At 43.5% G+C, this 17,258-nt stretch overlaps 1 protein-coding gene across 1 annotated transcript in view; it reads right to left on the reverse strand.

Moving 5' to 3' along the window:
* IREB2 (iron responsive element binding protein 2) overlaps positions 1 to 17,258 on the reverse strand; it is a 52,306-nt gene that overhangs the window by 33,273 nt on the left and 1,775 nt on the right. The window contains exons 2-3 of the mRNA XM_006142612.3: positions 15,351 to 15,440; positions 181 to 346 (exon numbers count right to left, since the gene is read on the reverse strand). Of these exons, the coding sequence (XP_006142674.1) occupies positions 181 to 346; positions 15,351 to 15,440 (256 nt within the window). The remainder of the gene's footprint in view (positions 1 to 180; positions 347 to 15,350; positions 15,441 to 17,258) is intronic.

Raw genomic sequence — 17,258 nt, forward strand, 5'->3', positions numbered from 1 at the left:
CGTGCCCAAGATCCCGAGAGGAGAATGAAGGAGAAGGGATTGCGGCGTGACCATCCCCCCTGGGGGGTGATTTCTCGCTTTCTGTCTCTATGTCTCACTCTGTCTGTCTGGTGAGCGCACACGCCCTACAGTGAAAATCTCTCCAAAAAAATAAAAAAATAAAATAAACTTCTCACTCACGTAAAATCTTGAAGAAGAACACGGGCAGGGAAAAAGGGCACTTCAACATTGCTTTGTTTGGTTTTCCAGTCTAAAATGTTCATAACATCTTCCTTTTTCATTAAAAAGCCATCACAATTTCGTACAGCAGCTTCCAACAGGACCCGTATGGAGTAAGGCAGAACATCTGATTCAAGAGAAAACATTACTATTATTAAGAGAACAGTCATATCCATATTACAAAAATTGTACTAGTGTAAATTTAAAGATACTTTGTTTTTGTAATTTAAAAAAGATCACAACCTTTTTAGTCTAGTAAACACAAGGATAACAGGACTCATGCTAACTGCAACTCTTCATCTAAGTAAGCCCAAGGCCCTCGAGATGCGGAGATGCCCACCTTTACACGAGGGCTGCACTCGCCTGGGCGTTTCTGACTGTGACTACGACAGATAATTGTCACTCATGGAAGACACAGAGAAACTGAAAAGCACAGAATATTAGAATTAAACATAATAATAAAAGAGACATTTTTCTATTAGAGCAAAAAAAAAAAAAAGGCTTAAACTGTGTAAATCTCATAATAATTTTTTTTTAGTTCCATAAAAAATAGTCTAGCTTTACTAAGCTGGATGGTGGTACAGTAAACACAATGCTCCACAAGGCTGACCCACATGGAAAGGTTCCAGGTTCATACCTGAAGACTTCCCTGCATGTGCCTGGCATGCACGTGCCCGTATTTGGGGACTGCCTGGTGGTAGATGGTAGAGTTAAGATCCTGTCAGGAGTGTTGTCTGTTTCTGTTTGTCTCTCATATTCATGGAAGAAACAATAACATTTTTTTGAGATATTTTTGCTATCGGGCACATGCGCTTGCCAGAAAGACAGAGATAGAGAAACAGAAAGCAAGAAATCAGCCCCCAGGGAAGATGGCCACACTGCAGCTCCTTTTCCTTCATTTTCTTCTTGTGATTTTGGGCATGCATGCACACACATCCTGTGTGAGTTTTAAGCTGCCAGGTCCAGGACTCAAACCACGGTCAACTATGTGGGAGTAATAAAGTACAGCCACTATACCAACTGCCGGTCCTGAAACAATAAACTTTTTAAATAAACAAATAAATAAACAAATCGGGCCAGCAGCTGATGTAATGATTACATCACTGGACTCTCACATAGTTGACCGTGGTTTGAGTCCTGGACCTGGCAGCTTAAAACTCACACAGGATGTGTGTGCATGCATGCCCAAAATCACAAGAAGAAAATGAAGGAAAAGGAGCTGCAGTGTGGCCATCTTCCCTGGGGGCTGATTTCTTGCTTTCTGTTTCTCTATCTCTGTCTTTCTGGCAAGCATACACACCCTAGAGCAAAAAATCTCTCTTAAAAAAAAAAAAAAAAAAAAAACAAAAATTTATCGGTCAAACTTAAATAAATAAAGTTAAACAAAATAATTTTTTAATAAAGTATATCAGAATGACTGGGAGAATAAAATTCATTTTCTGAGAACTCTCATTCACTCTTTATTACCAGCTTAAGGATACAATAAAGAGATTTCTTTTCTTTTCTTTTTTTTTTTTTTTAAAGGTTTTTGCCATGGGGTGTGCGTGCTCGCCAGAGACAGTAAGATGGAAAGTGAGAAATCATTCCCCAGGACGGATGGCCACATCGCCATCCCTTCTCCTCCATTCTCCTCCTCGAATTTTGGGCACGCACGCACATGTTCCTGGCATGATCTTAAGCCACTGGGTCCAGAACTCAAACTGTGGTCAACCATGTGGGAGTCCAGTATTATAACCAGCATGCCACCTGCTGGCCCTGAGATTTCAGTATTTATACTAAACGTCCACACCAGATTTTGCCACACAGCAGTATTTCCTTAGGATTTAAAGAGAAGACTGAACAACTGATCATATGGGACTGGTTGAGGAAATCACAGCAAACCATGCAAGAGATTACTATACACCTGATGTGAAGGGAGTTCTATGTGTAGATGAGGAGTGATCTACAGAATATGTCATTAAGAGAAAGGCACACAAAACAATATTTAGAGCATACTAGCTCTTTTGGAAGATGGGGAGGGGGGCAAAAATACATGTAATTGTGCATATTATTTTAAATTACATATCATTAGATATGAAATAGTTTTTTACAACATACAAATTCTTTTTTAATAAAGAAATGATAAAGGGTGAGAAAAAAAACTCCATCTGTATCATACACAGTATTTTGCCTGTACCTTCAGAGCAGGATATATGCTGAGTACAGAAAGAAATGCAAAGAAAACAAACTACTTTCAGTTATTAGAACTGTTATTTTTAAATCAATTACTGTAACTACTTTTACTATAGCTGAGAGTCATACAAGTGTAAAAATCCCTACATTTCAATTGGGGATAGGGGTATAAATTCCTGATTTATTTTTCGCTGTCTAAAAAAATAGGTATTTCCTAGCTCTGTCCATTAAAATGCCTACAACAATGACAACCCAATAGTCACAAACTCCTAGAACTCAACTTGTTTCTAGTGGTTTCCACAACCTTTCCCAAATCAAAAATAAGGTTCCTTGGACCTTCCCTGTCTCTCTCAGCCCCTCTCTCTCTCTACCCTCCGGTGAGCACATGCACCCTCTGGCAGAACCTTAGAATGAATAAATAAAGCAAGCTCCTTGGAGAGCTGGCCAGTTCTGTATCTGGAGGACACAGACGTCCTCGGAGAACTGGCCAGTTCTGTATCTGGAGGACACAGACGAAATGATCCTGGAACATCTGGTGCTGGAAGCAAAAGAAGTTTCCAAAGACGAGTGGGAACACTGGTCAGTCTGAGCATTAGACAGAATGATGACTATCATTCCCTGAAATGTGTCAAAGATATACACAGCCCTTAGTTCATAAGGACTAAGGGTTCCTGCATGGATCACCCATGGAAGTTGCCAGGGCACCAACTCCTTACTCTGAAAACTGACAGACAAAGGAGGAGAAATCAATCATGAATCTTATCTTTCCTGATTTCAAGTAACCAAATATCAACAGTTAAGAGTAAGTCCTTCCTTATATAACGATTATGGCTAAGACATGTAGAAGGAATTAGATATAATCGGGAAAATCACCAGCATGCGACTAGTGAAATAACGGATCTGGCAGATAACGGTTGTAAGTGGGCGCTGAGGCATCAGGTTCCACATGGGTGGGGAACTGACAGCAGACAGATGAACTGAGAACACTTACACACTCAGCATCCCCAAAAGGGAGCCATTACTCACACCAGATGAAACAGGAAATACAGGCACCAACCAGGAGGTATTCTTGCAAAAATAAATACCTGGATCGAATCGAAGCTTTAGCTCTAACTTCCAGATGACAGGAAATATGGGGATAGTGGAACAGTAAAACGAAACCACAAAGAAGCCATCAGCCAAAACAGAATGTGATAAATTACACACGGTAAAGAACATGGTGTCTCTGACATGCAGATGGCGTGGGAGGAAGAAGAGAAATAACGTGGATTAAAAGGGACCTGAGAGACATTGCAACCAAATGCTACGTGTGAGCCCTATGTGGATCAACACTGTCTGAACAAATGCAAAAATATTATTTTTAACTTTTTTTTTTTTAAAGACAGGGTCTTCCTGCTTTAGCCTCCCAGCTGGGATCACAGGCACGCATGCCACCCACCACACCTGGATCCTTCAGACTGGATCTTCCTATGTCGCCAGGCCACTCTCAAGCTCATCTTGTCACCAGGACTACAGGCAAATGCCACAATGTCTGGCCTTAAAAATATACTTTTGAGGGGCCAGCAAGTGGCATGGTGCTCAAGGGTGCTGGACTCCCACGTGGCCAAACACAGTTCGAGTCCCGGAACTGGCAGCTTGCTTTTTCACTTCCCCCTCTATCTCTCACTCTGTCCCTCTCTGGTTAAATAAATGAGTAAATGGATAAATAAAGTTAAGTAAAATAAAAAATATATATACTTTTAAGACAACTAAAGAACTCTGAATAGGGACTAGGCTTTAGATTATACGGAATTACTTAGTGCTGCATCTCCCTCTTACTTTCAGGATTGGAAATTTTCACAAACACAAAGGTTAATGAAGTTGCAAATAAAGAAAAGGACTACAGGGTCAGAAACACCTGACGAAGTCTGTACCTGCTAGTTACTACAGATATGACTCTGGAAAACTGGTTAAGCTGATACTTTTTCTGATGTACAAAGAAGAATTTTTCACCCAAGTTTTTGGAAAAAGTTATCTATATCCCAGTGTCTACTTTCCTACCTTCCACTCAATCCTTAGTGCACACCGATAGGATTTCTTTTCTTAGAACATCGACGACCCTGGCCTAACTAGGCTCAATATCCCTGCAAGAATATTCAACAGAGCTGAATTTTCTGCTTACAAGAAATCTCCTCCTCCCTGTAACCTTCTTTTCCCACTGGCTTCCACAATATTGTTCTCATTTTCTGTTTTCCATGTTTCCCAGCCCACATTTCTGCATGACTCTGTGAACAAAGGCAACAGACTGCCTTGTTCTAAACTATGTTTTCAAAGAGGTCTATGCAGTGAATAGCCTTGGAGGATAAGACGCATCTCCCTGGAGCAAATGGCAGGTATGCTTACTGCCTGTTATGAAAGACTTGGGTTTCCTAAGCACAGCTCCTTTTCTGTCCCACTCACAGGCAGGGGTTACCTGACCCCCCCCTTCAGTATCACTCTGTAGAAACCAGAGCTTTGGAAACCAACATAAATTCTGATATTAAGGATAACGCTTTGATGTGCAAAATAAACTATTCATTGTTGGGCCAGCAAGTGGCATGGTGGTTAAGGTGCTGGACTACCACATGGCCAACTAGGGTCTGAGTCTCAAGGACTCAAGGCAGTGGCAACAAACTGTACTGGTACTCTTTTATTACTCATAAAATACCAGTTTCACTTAAAAAATGACCTTGATGATCGGGACCAGCAGTTGGCATAATGGCTATGTCACTGGACTCCCATGTAGTTGACCGCGGTTCGAGTCATGGACCCTGTGGCTTAAACACATGCCGGGCGCATGTGTGTGTGCATGCCCAAGATCCCAAGAGAAGAATGGAGGGATTGCGCTGTGGCCATCCTCCCTGGGGGATGATTTCTCACTTTCTGTCTCTGTCTCTCTGGCAAGCACACGCGCCCTATAGCAAAAACAAATCAAAAAAAAAAAAATGACCTTGATGAAGAGGGAAAACCAGATTTCATTAATGATCAACTGTTGAGGTCAAGTCTTTTTAATATTCAATGTGACAAAGATGCAAACTATGAATACATAATTTCTATTCAATACAATAGGACAATGGCTACTTGAAGAAAAACACTATGTGATTACGTGAACTGCAAGCTAGATAAACCACTTTTCTCAAAGAGCACTGTTTCCACTTGGGAGAACTGACAACCTATGGTTATTCGAACACAGGTATTTGGCAGTTTCTCTGAAACGAAGTAAGCCTCTCTGTTCGTTAACTAGTTCTACCACTGTCTGCTCATCACATTCACTGGTCTTTGAGAAAATAAGGGTACACTGAGTCACGCAGGTCCTCCAAATGTGGACACAAGACACTACACAATACACAAAAAATCCTACACACACGTATGTCAGTATGCCATGGCCCTCTCAACACAGAGACAAGAGCCTCTACGTGCCTGCATATTCTAAAGAACTCCTCCTTGCACCTGTCCCAGGACTGAGGCAACCTGCACAGAAGGCCCTGTCCTGCCAACAGCTGGGCTGTACCTGCAAGCCACCTGGAGGGTCACATGTCTGAGCAGCACTCCTCCGGTAAGCCACCACATGGCCCATAATCTCTGCAGGGCTCCTGTCCCCTCCCTGCACCTGTTCCTCCAACACACGCCCATGACAAGTTGCTGGTCACCTGACCCCTTGCCCAAACTTCACTGGAGCCTACCACCCACCTAGCAACTCCAGACCAGCTCCAGTCTGGCCCAAACTAGTAAACTTCTTTGCTAGATTATCTCTCCAGTGAGTCAAACCACACCTTTTCCAAGGAGATCTGACCTCATTCCAAGTCCTTCCTTAGGTATTCTCTCTTAACCCTTCAGTACCATCTAGTTTCCTTACACCTTACAATTATTCTTTTATCACAGTCAACAGTTATCTATATTAACCCTTCCTCTGTTTAAGCCATTGCATTGTTTCTATCTCCTGACTGGCCTGGACTGCTTCAAGACACTAAAGCACTATACTTCACACACATTTTCCTTGTGTGTCCCAATTACTAAACTGTGTGCTTTCTTAGCACAAAGATGCTATCTTTACCATTTTTCACTTTCCAGAAACAGCAGGTTCTCAATAACTGTTAGCTGAATGAAAGTGCTATTGAGAGATTCATGCACCACGTAGAAAACTAGAATGGATTATTTCTGCCTTTAAATCAGGAATTTCTAGAATTCTACAAATCCAGAAAGCTAATCCTCTAAGAAGTAATCAAAAAGATATGTGGGAACCAGGATGCTGGTAACTTAAACTGGGCAAGTATGATAATCTGTGTTATCATAAATCTGAAATGACCTGATGACAACATATATCCTTTGAATCACTCAGTGGAAGACCCAACAGGTGGGTTTAGGCTCTGGGAAGAAAAAAAAATGCCACAGGGTGCATGTGCTTGCCAGAGACAGGGAGGGAAAATGAGAAACACCCCCAACCTCCCGAGACCGGTCACACCACAATCCATTCTCTTCCAGGATCCTTGGGACTTGGGGCACTCATGTGAACATACCTTGTGTGATTTTTTAATAATTAATTTTGTCTATTCACTTGTTTATTTTACTTTGATCAGAGAGAGACATACAGAGAGAGAGAGGGAAAGTGAGGAAAGCAAGCCACCAGGACCAGGACTCAAACCGCAGTCAGTCATATGGGAGTGTCCAGCACCTTAACCACACCATCTGCTGGTCCCCCAGTGTGATTTTTAGAAATTATTTAATCTAATTTATTTATTTATTTATAGTTTGCTATAGGGCACATGTGCTCATCAGAGACAGACAGACACAGCAAGAGGTAAAGTGAGAAACCAAGTCACTGGGTCCAGGACTCGAACCACAGTCAGTCATGTGGGAGTACAGCGATGCCACCACTACACCATCTGCTGGCCCCAATCTGGTGTGATTTTTAAGCCACCGGGTCTGGGACTCAAACCACAGTGGGCCACTTAGGAATCTAGTGCCTTCACTACCACACCACCTGCTGACCACAGTTCTGCTGTTTTATAAGGGGAACAGCTAATACAGGTGTACCCAGGCTCCCAGGACTGCAGACTACTATGCAAGGGTAAATAGCTGCTACTGAGATTAGGCAACTCGGTATCTCTCTCAGTACAGAGGTCACCAACTGCTGGACCAAAGACATGTTTTTCTTGTTCGACACAAAGCTTCCACCTTTATTTTTAACTTTTTTATTTTTAGAGAGATCCTCGCTATAGGGCACATGTACTCACTGGAGGAAGAGACAGAGACAGAGAGGCAGAAAGTGAGAAATCACTCCAGGGGGATGGCCATGCCGCGATCCCTTTTTCTTCATTCTTGTCTCAAGATTTTGGATACATATGCGTGCCCAGTGTGAGTTTTAAAGTCCAGGACTTGAACTGTGGTCAATTACAAGGGAGTCTAGCAACATAAACATTACGCCATCTACTGGTCCCAGATTTCACATTTTTAAAATTTATTTATTTACTTATTTAATTTTTTTAACCCCCACCCCCTCGCCAGAGGATCCGTGCACTTGCCAGGGAGAAAAAAAGAAATCATCCCCAGGGAAGATGGCTATGCCTCAATCCCTTCTCCTCCATTCTCCTCTCAGGGTTTTGGGCATGTGCACACACACACCCAGCATAATATTCAAGCCCCGAGGTCCAAGACTCAAACCACAATCAGTCACGTGGGAGTCCAGCGCCTTAACGACAACTCCACCTGCTAGCCCTGAGCCTTCAGTTTAAAATGAATTGCCAACGTGTAAAAATGTGGTACTGCCTCTGGTCCCTGTAATCGTGAGCTTGTGGCCACTGAGTAATAAGTCTTTACAAGCATGGGCTTTGGATCATGGGCTTTTGTTCTCTTCCACCGTTCAGTAGCTAACAATGATACCTAGTAGTGGGACCGTGGCCATGCGGGTAATAACAACTTACAGAACTAAGTAGAGCAAGTATTCAATGAAACTAGTAGTTTGATTATTGGCATCACTAACCCAGGAAACAGAGTGGTACTGGGAGAAAGTAGTTGCTTGGGACATCAGATGACATGAGTCTACACTTTCCAACTTAGAAGATGTGTCATGCCCTTAGGCAAGTTACTTGGATTTTGTTTTATACCTTGCCTTTTTTCATGATGTAGCACGTGGATGAGGGTGAGAATGAGAGGAAGAGATGAGCATTCTCCACAGGTCTATCGCACTGCGATCTCCGTCAGTCTGCAGCCCATAGCACTCTGGAAATTCATGCATGCACATGGCATGTCTTGGGTAGCCAAGGCCCGGGATTCGAACCATGGTCACCGTATCTTTGCTGCCTACCATGAAGCAAAGTAGTGAAGTACAAGGATTTTGTTACTTGTAAGAATGGAAAATTCCAGGTTTAAACAGTAGCTGAAGAAACCACCCAGAGGGAATATCAGAATTACAACTGGCTAGTAAGCAGGCTTTACATAACTAAATGTGAACGAGGGATACACAGACTGACGGAAGGGGAAAACACTCAATGACTGGAGCCCTAGCAATTCCAGGCCTGCCAAGAGCCCCAAATAGATGCTACATTTGGAGTCCAGACTAGGAGAGAAGGCTAGGAAACTAGGGCAAAAAACAGCCGAAGTAGCTCTGGGGTAAACTAAAAAATGCTACTCAAGGCCAGGAGCCTGGAGAAAAGATTAAGAAACTGTTAGAAGACCCTGTAATCCCACCAGCTCTGGCCACAGGATTAATTCATGTCCGTGTGCAACCAGAGTCAAGATACTGTTTCTGTCTTTAACCAGAACTAGGCTGGACAGGAATGATTTCCAATACAGAAATTCTTACCTTGGGGTTTTAAACTCCTTAAATATATTGCCATTGAAAGTCTAAGAAGGTAGAAAAACAGAATAGAGATTCCTTCTTCTTCATCTTTTTTTTTTTTGAGAGGTTTTTGCTATAGGGCACGTGTGCTCACCAGAAAGACAGAGAGAGACAGAAAGCGAGAAATCACCTCCCAGGGAGGATGGCCACGCCACAATCCCTTCTCCTCCATTCTCCTCTCAGGATCTTGGGCACGCACGCATACATGCCTGGCGTGAGTTTAAGCCACCAGGTCCAGGACTCGAACTGCGGTCGACTACATGAGTCCAGCGACACAGCCATTACGCCAACTGCTGGTCCCGAGATTCCTTCTTCTTTAGTTTTGTTTTGTTTTGTTTTGTTTTTTATCTCACCAACAAAAGTCAGGAAAAAACAAACAAACAAAACAAAAAAAATGATCATCTACTGAACTGATGAAGGTGCAAAAACAGACGCTCTTCATGCACCACTGTAAGCACACGGACCAGCGTGTTTGCTAACACAGTGGATATACTCCAGGGTGCCTGTCCAGACTGTGAGCCGTGGAATGGACAGTTCTCCATGTCCGCTGCCTCCTTGGCGACAGCACCAGAGCAAGAGCCAATCCCTTGGCAGATTAATGACCAAGAGTAGCACGATGAGAAAAGATACACTTCGGGACCAGCAGTTAGCGTAATGACTATGTGACTGAACTCCCATGTAGTCGACTGTGGTTCGAGTCCCAGACCTGGTGGCTTAAATTTATGCCGGGCGCATGTGCGTACATGCCCAAGATCCCAAGAGGAGAAGGGAGAAGTGATTGCGGCATGGCCATTCCCCTTGGGGGAGTGATTTCTCGCTTTCTTCCTCTCTGTCTCTCTCTGCCTTTCTGGCGAGCACACACGCCCTATAGCAAAAACCTTTCCCCCAAAAAAGAAAAGATACACTGGGACGGTTAGGTTCATCTCTCAGGAATTTGCAATCAGGACACAGAGAAATGAACCAGAAAGCTGTTAGAAATTAAGCTAGAGACTGAGGTTGTCATTTGGGGCCATGGGCAACATGAACAGGCAGAGAAGGCTTCTCTGCAGTAAGGGGACATGACCGAAGCAAGGAGGGGACAGAAAGTTCAAGCCCCTGAGGGCTTCCTCAATTCAGGCTTACTGCCCATTTTCTCAAGAGAAAAAAACATTTCATTGGCCCGGGAGCTCTGTATCACCACAATAAATCTTTCTTCACTTAACGAGGTGAATGTCTCTTCCTTGTAACCAAAAGGGCCTAATCTAAGGACATAAATTGGCAATGACATCAGATTTGAGACTAACTCTCTTAGAAAAAATATAGAGAGTTGGCAAGAGTGTGGTTGTACACAGCATAGTATAGCAGTGTTAGGTAACAGTAAGCCTGAGAAAGTTATGTATTATGTATAATATTATAAGCAAATCAGTTCATTGTGTACCCACCCCACAATTCTTTCCAGAGTCCATGGAAGTGGCATGAACTTATGTCCCATCCTACAAGCTACTAGACCAGCAATGGACACCTGACAAGTCCAGTCAAAACAGGCTAAAACAACAGATGGGGGCTGGCAGGTAGAGTGGTGGTTAAGTGTTCTGGACTCCCAAATGGCCGACCATGGTTTGAGACCTGGACCTGGCAACTTGCTTTCTTGCTTTCTCTCTCTGTGTGGCTCGCTCTGGTCAAACTGAAAATAACAATAATGGCAAATAAAAAAATTAAAAAGTAAATACAGGGCTGGTCTCAAGGCACGGTGGTTAAATACTGTGCATAGAGAGCCAGATCCCACATGGCTGACTGAGTAACCATGCCCTACTGGGGGTTTTCTGCCTCCTTCTCTCCCATACATGCACATACCTTCTGGCAACAGAAAAAAAAAAGAAATACAGATTTCCTTTCAGAGACTGCAAGGCAGTCTTAGACTCCAAGTCCTGGCTCTACTGTAAGACTGAGAGGTACCGTGGTTAAGAAGTACGCAGTCAGGAAGAAAAGGAAGGAAGGATATCAGACAATCTGAGATAAAGAGAGGGGAATGGGGCTTTACACCAGCTGAAGGTCCTATTGCCCAATAGCAGCTACCCTCTAAAATAACTACGTGACTCCAGCCAGGCCAGCGCAGTCACTGTCTTCTCCCTCGTGTGGCACACTCATCCAAGTTCCCATTGTGCTGTGCGTTCTCATTCTCCATTGCTGCCAGTTGTCTATCATGCCCTCTGTTTAGCAGGTCAAGCCTCAGTTCCTAAGAAAATAAGTCTCTGGCTACTTCAGTCAATGGTGATTTCTCTCCCTGGAAATGGGTATATTTTCAGATTCAGAGATCTATTCAAGAGTCACTCAAAATCTCAAAGTTTTTAATTAATGCACCGGAGTGCCAGACAGGCAACGCTCAAAGCAATTTCCCCAGTGAAATCAAGTAAGACCAAAAGATAATATATAACTTGTGTCCATACTTTTCATAAAGGTATCTTGAAGATAAATTTGGAAATAAAATAATAATAATAAAATGGCAGTTAAATAAAAAAAAAAAGCAGAAACCAGGACAGCCGGTAGCGTGGAGGTTAAGGTGCTGGATCCCACATGGCCTGTGGCATGTTTCGAGTCCCAGGTCCAGTTTGAAAATCATGCTGGGCACGTGTGAACCCAAAGATCCCAAGAAGTGAATGAAGAAGAAGGGATTGCATAGTGGCCATTCCCCCTGGGGGTGATTTTTCCTTCTCTCTCTCTGGCAAGTGCACGTATGATCTAGCAAAAACTAAACAAAACAAAACGAAAGTAGAAACCAAGTGTTTCGTGTTGTACTCCAGAGACACACACACACACAAAGGTCAGTGAAGCCAATAGTTTGGGCTGTTCATTCCCATCCACACACAAGCACTTTTCCTTTTCCTTCCGCTACTGTAAAAGCTATAAAGCTAACACATTCCATCTTTTGGCCTTCTGGAAGTTCAGAGTGGCCATTGGTATTCTGGCCAAAAAGTCAAAAGGCCCTGGGGAAGGCTGTTCTTGTTCTGCCCTTCTAGCAGTTTAGGACACAAACCTACTCCTGGAGGTGCAGCAGCTATTCTGCCATTGAAAGAAGGAAAGCAAAATGGAAAGCAAGGAAAAGCCCAGTTCTTGACAGTGGTGTGACACAGCTTCAGTGGGCCTACCTCCAGGCTTCTTGCTATGTGAGAGAAAGAAATCTCTATTGTTAAAGGCAGTACACAGCAGGGTTTTAGCTCCTTGCAGCTGTTGGCATTGCTGACATGGCTGGCATGAGGCTTAGAACAGTGTTGTCAACTATCTTCCCTCTTCAACACGTAAGATGGATAGAATACACCCCTTTCACTAACAGCTACTCATTGCTGCTATGATTCTCAGCCTGGCAGGCACCAGAATATGGAATGGCCCTGAGCCGGACCAAGCGGCCCTGAGCCTCAGTGAGGACCAGAGCAATACCTCCTTATAAGCACGTAACTGAGAGGTAGTGCAGCATGGTCCCTACATAAGTACAACAGGATTGTTTGTTGTGAAAAAGACAAGTTGCTCCTCTCTTTCAAAGTCAGTTTTTCTTTCAAAGTTTATTCCCTCTTAATTATATACAAAGAAATTACTCAGGGCTGGCAGGTGGCCTGGTGCTTAAGATGCTGGACTCTCATATGGCCAACTATAGTTCAAGTCCTGAACCTGGTAACTTGCTTTTTCACTTTTTTCTCTTATTTTTAAAAAAGAAATTACTCGATCACTAATAAACGTCTCCTAACAACCGCTAGATTAAAAAGCAGGTACCATTCCCACAATATATAAACTGAATTTCTGTTCTGAAGGCATACATACGTACAGGTACTCTATTATTATTATTTGTCACAGTTATAAAAACTCTGTAACTCTGAAATTACCTGCAGATGTACTCTGATTATGTGCACATGCCCAGGACGGCTTGTTTCTCATCAGAGATCATTTAACTTCTCTATTACTAATCATTCTCTCTTCATTAATTTTACAGCTACTTTTGAGAATTTCCTACTGATTCCCTGCATTTGGGAAATACAGGCCATGTTCAAGTAGGCACATTTCCAGAACTTACACATGGGAAAAATTTACACTCAATTACTAAAATGTTATATGTGTTCTTTGAATTTATTAAGTATATAATACGGGTTAAAAAAAATTCCAATCCAGGGCCACCAGCTGGCATAATGGCTATGTTGCTGGACTCCCATGTAGTTGCCCGCAGTTTGAGTCCTGGACCTGGTGGCTTACTCAAACTGGAAAGGTGTGCGTGCATGCCCAAGATCCCAAGAGGAGAATGGAGGAGAAGGAATTGCGGTGTGGCCATCCCTCCCAGGGAGTGACGTCTCACTTTCTGTCTCTCTGTCTCTGTTTGTCTTTCTGGCGAGCACACGTGCCCCAAGTCTTGACAGGATGGAGAAATGGAGAAGACTGTAGAGAGACCAAGTTCCACCGGAGTGGGGAGGTAGCTCTTCTTTCTCCCTTTCCTTCTGGTGAGCACACACACCCTTTGGTGATAAAAACAAAACAAAAACTTCTAGGCCAGAATCACAAGAGATTCTGGAGAAATAAAAATAAAAGCCCTTTCTTATCAATTGAGTTATTCCCTCTTCAAAATTAATGCAATCTGATCACCAGTGAAGGGATAAAATTTATGTGAATAAAAGACGGCCACTAGAAAAATAACCAACTTCTCTTATTACAAATCACTCCAATTGAACATGCCAGGTAAAGGCTACATCTCTCACTTTGGTAGCCTTTATTTTTTAAATGGCAATCTAATTCTAAGACGGAGATCTTCTAAGATACTCTAAAATGTTTAAACCTCTCTCTCTCTCTAATACAGACACACACACACAAACTGCATATGGCAGTCAACAATTTTTTCCCCCATAGGATGCATGTGCTTGCCTGAGAGAGAGAGAGAGAGAGACAGAGAGAGAAAGCACGAAATCACCCTCCAACGTGGGATGGCTATGCCGCAATCCCTTCTCCTCCATCCTCTTCTTGGGATTCTGGGCACACACTCACAGGCGCCTAGCCTGATTTTCAGGCTGCCAGGTCTGGGACTTGATCCTCAGTAGGCAATGTGGGAATCCAGTCCCTTAACTACCATACCATCTGCTGGCCCTGGTAGTCAATAATATTGCAATTCATCAAAATCTACAGAAAAATCATGAAAAGAATCCTCTTAATTAAAGAATGCAAGAATAAAACAAGATCAAAGAAAAGCTCCCTCCAAAATGGACTGTAATCGATTTGGCATTTATCTTGCTCCTCTTCCAAACACGCCTTCCCTTTGTTGCACTGGTTGAAAATGTTACTCAACTCACAAAAATCACGACTTTCACCCAATGCCCTGGATGCCAGCTCTCTTGAAATCCAGTGAAAGGCTGACCCTGATCAGACACATGCTGACGTCTGTTCGAAGTGTTGGTGTGCATGTCAGGGCAAACCACCTCGGCACTGGAGAACTCTCAAAGCAGTGGGCCCTAGTGATGATTCCTATTCAAAGAGCGGCATAAACATAGCTGTGGGGTCCAGCCAGGTGCCCTGGTAGTTAGGGCAAATAGCTGGATCCTCAAACCCACTCTGTGGGTTGAGTCCCAGACCTACCTGATGGCTTAAAAAACAAGCCAGACACATGTGTATGTGCCTAAAATCCGAAGAGGAGACCAGAGACAGAATTGTAGAGTGGCCACCCCTCCTGGGGGGTGCTTTCTCTCACTTTCCTTCTCTGTCTCTGACAAGAATCCACACCCTATAGCAAAAATGAATAAACAAATAAATAAAATAACTGTGGGCCCTATTCATGTGAAAATATAAAATATACGCCATACATTTAATTAGTGTAGATTATTACTAGTCATATATTTCTTTTAAAAATTACATTATTAGTTTCTGTGTAGGAAAAAGTTACTGCTTAATTAATTTAAATGTTAAATGAGAAGCTAAGGTATGGGCTTATGCCTTCCTCAATTCAATGTTCCAAGAGGAGTTTTTTAAATGGGAGAGATATACGTGGGTGTAGCTATTATGACATGGTTGAAATATAAAATTTCTTCAGCTCAGCTTGATGAATGCATCTTAATTATCAGAAACAAAACAAACCCAAGAAAATGTAAAGCAACATTACCATACTTGGTGCCTCCAAGTTTAGGTACATTGAAGAACTTCTTATGTGATCTGTCATTTAACGTTTCAATAAGGTACTCAAAGGCGCATCCTGGAAAAAAAAAATTACATTTTCTTTAAACACAGCTTCAAAGCAACTACATCTGTCTTGTCCAAATAGGTAGTCACTGGCCATTTGTGGCCAATGGGCACTCAAAATATGGCTACAATGACTGAGGAACAGAACTGTAAAATGTATTTAATTTTAATTAATTTCATGTCAGTATGTGGGGTCTACCAGGTGCCATGGTGGTTAAGGCAGCTGGATCCCACATGACCAAGTGTGCAGTTCAAGTCCCTGACCTGGCAATTTGGAAAATATATCAGATGCAGGTGTGAGTGCGCCAAATATTACAAGAAGGAAATGGAAGAGAAGGGATTGTGGCACGACCATCCATCCTGGGGGCAGTGATTTTTCACCTTCCCTCTTACTGTTCCTCTGGCGAGCGTACATGCTGTATGGCAAACACACACACACACACACACACACATATATATCTATCCATCAAGACTGGGGACGAGGAGCTGGTGTGGTAGAGGGTACTGGTCTCCCACATGGCCTACTACAGTTCAAGTCCAGAACACAGCAGCTTGGAAATCACACTGGGCATATGTGCCCAAAATCCTGAGAGAAGGAACTGCAGCATAGCCATCTTCCCTGAGGGGGGATTTCTCACTTTCCCTCTCATTGTCTCTGTCTCTCTTCAGGAAGCACATGAGCCCCATGGCAAAACCTTAAAAAAAAATAAAAAAAAAAAGTTATATATGGCTAGTGTCCATTCATTTGAACGGTATAACTCTAAATGATGACCCTTGTGAAGTACGATAATTCACTCTTGAAATGTGTGAATACCTGGAAAGAGAAAATAGTTATTGACTTAAATGCTGTATAGGGATATTTCAGTTTTTTCAGGTCCTGAAAATCGCCTAAGTATATACAAAATAATTTGAAAGCAACGATTATGTTAGGAGAGACTAACTTTTAAAAAAGATTCTAAATAAGGCTTTTTACAAAGCATTAAACAACAGACACAATCAAAATAAAACAAAATGCCTCCTAAGTAAGATTTTTAATAGGTCTTTAGGCTCAAGATAAAAGTGAACAAATATCTAGGGAAATTGCCATATTCCCCCTAAAATTGACATATCCTCCTGGTTCCGCACGGGTTGAGGCCGAGCTACAAAGTCCAAAACCCAGGGGACTCATTCGAATATGCCCGGGCTCCTAACGTTGTTGTTCTCGGGAAGCGTCTGGGAGGCGGCCTGGAGGTTGCAAAGAACCATCAGATCCTTTGTGCAGACTCATTGCGGTGGGTGGGCAGGACCCTCAACGTAGTCCAAAATGAGAAGAGGTCGGCACAGCCCACTTTCAGAATGGCTAATGCTTTTTCCTCTTTTCCGTAGGAGGTGGACGGAGAAGGAAACTGGGCACCGTGATATGAATAAAAGGTCGGGAAACTGGCTGACCAATGCTCAGCCTTGACCGCCCCTCATCCTGCTTCCAGAGGCAAAGAGCGAGGGAGGGGCTGCAGGCTGGACAGCGGAATCAACAACTGGCTGCGTGGCGACCTGGGCAAAGACACACTGCCCCCCACCCTCCGCGTTCACAAATGGGGGGCGCGCGGGGAAGACGGTGCGCCTCTCCCACCCCCTGGGGGTTCTCAAGCGCGTGTCAGGGCGGGCAGTCGAGCGGGCGGCCCCGCGGGGTCGCGCCGGGCGGTGGGTGGCGGGGAGGCCGGCCTCCGCGGCCTGGGCGAGAGAGCGCGGCCCAGCGGGCAGGCCCTGAGGAAAGGACGACCCGCGCCCTGAGGGCCCTGGGCGCCGCCGGGCGACTCCAGGCGAAGAGAACCAAGGAACGGGCAGATCGGAA

The sequence above is a fragment of the Tupaia chinensis genome, unplaced genomic scaffold (genome assembly GCF_000334495.1).
Source record: "Tupaia chinensis unplaced genomic scaffold, TupChi_1.0 Scaffold000078_1, whole genome shotgun sequence".
NCBI classification, from domain to species: Eukaryota; Metazoa; Chordata; class Mammalia; order Scandentia; family Tupaiidae; genus Tupaia; species Tupaia belangeri.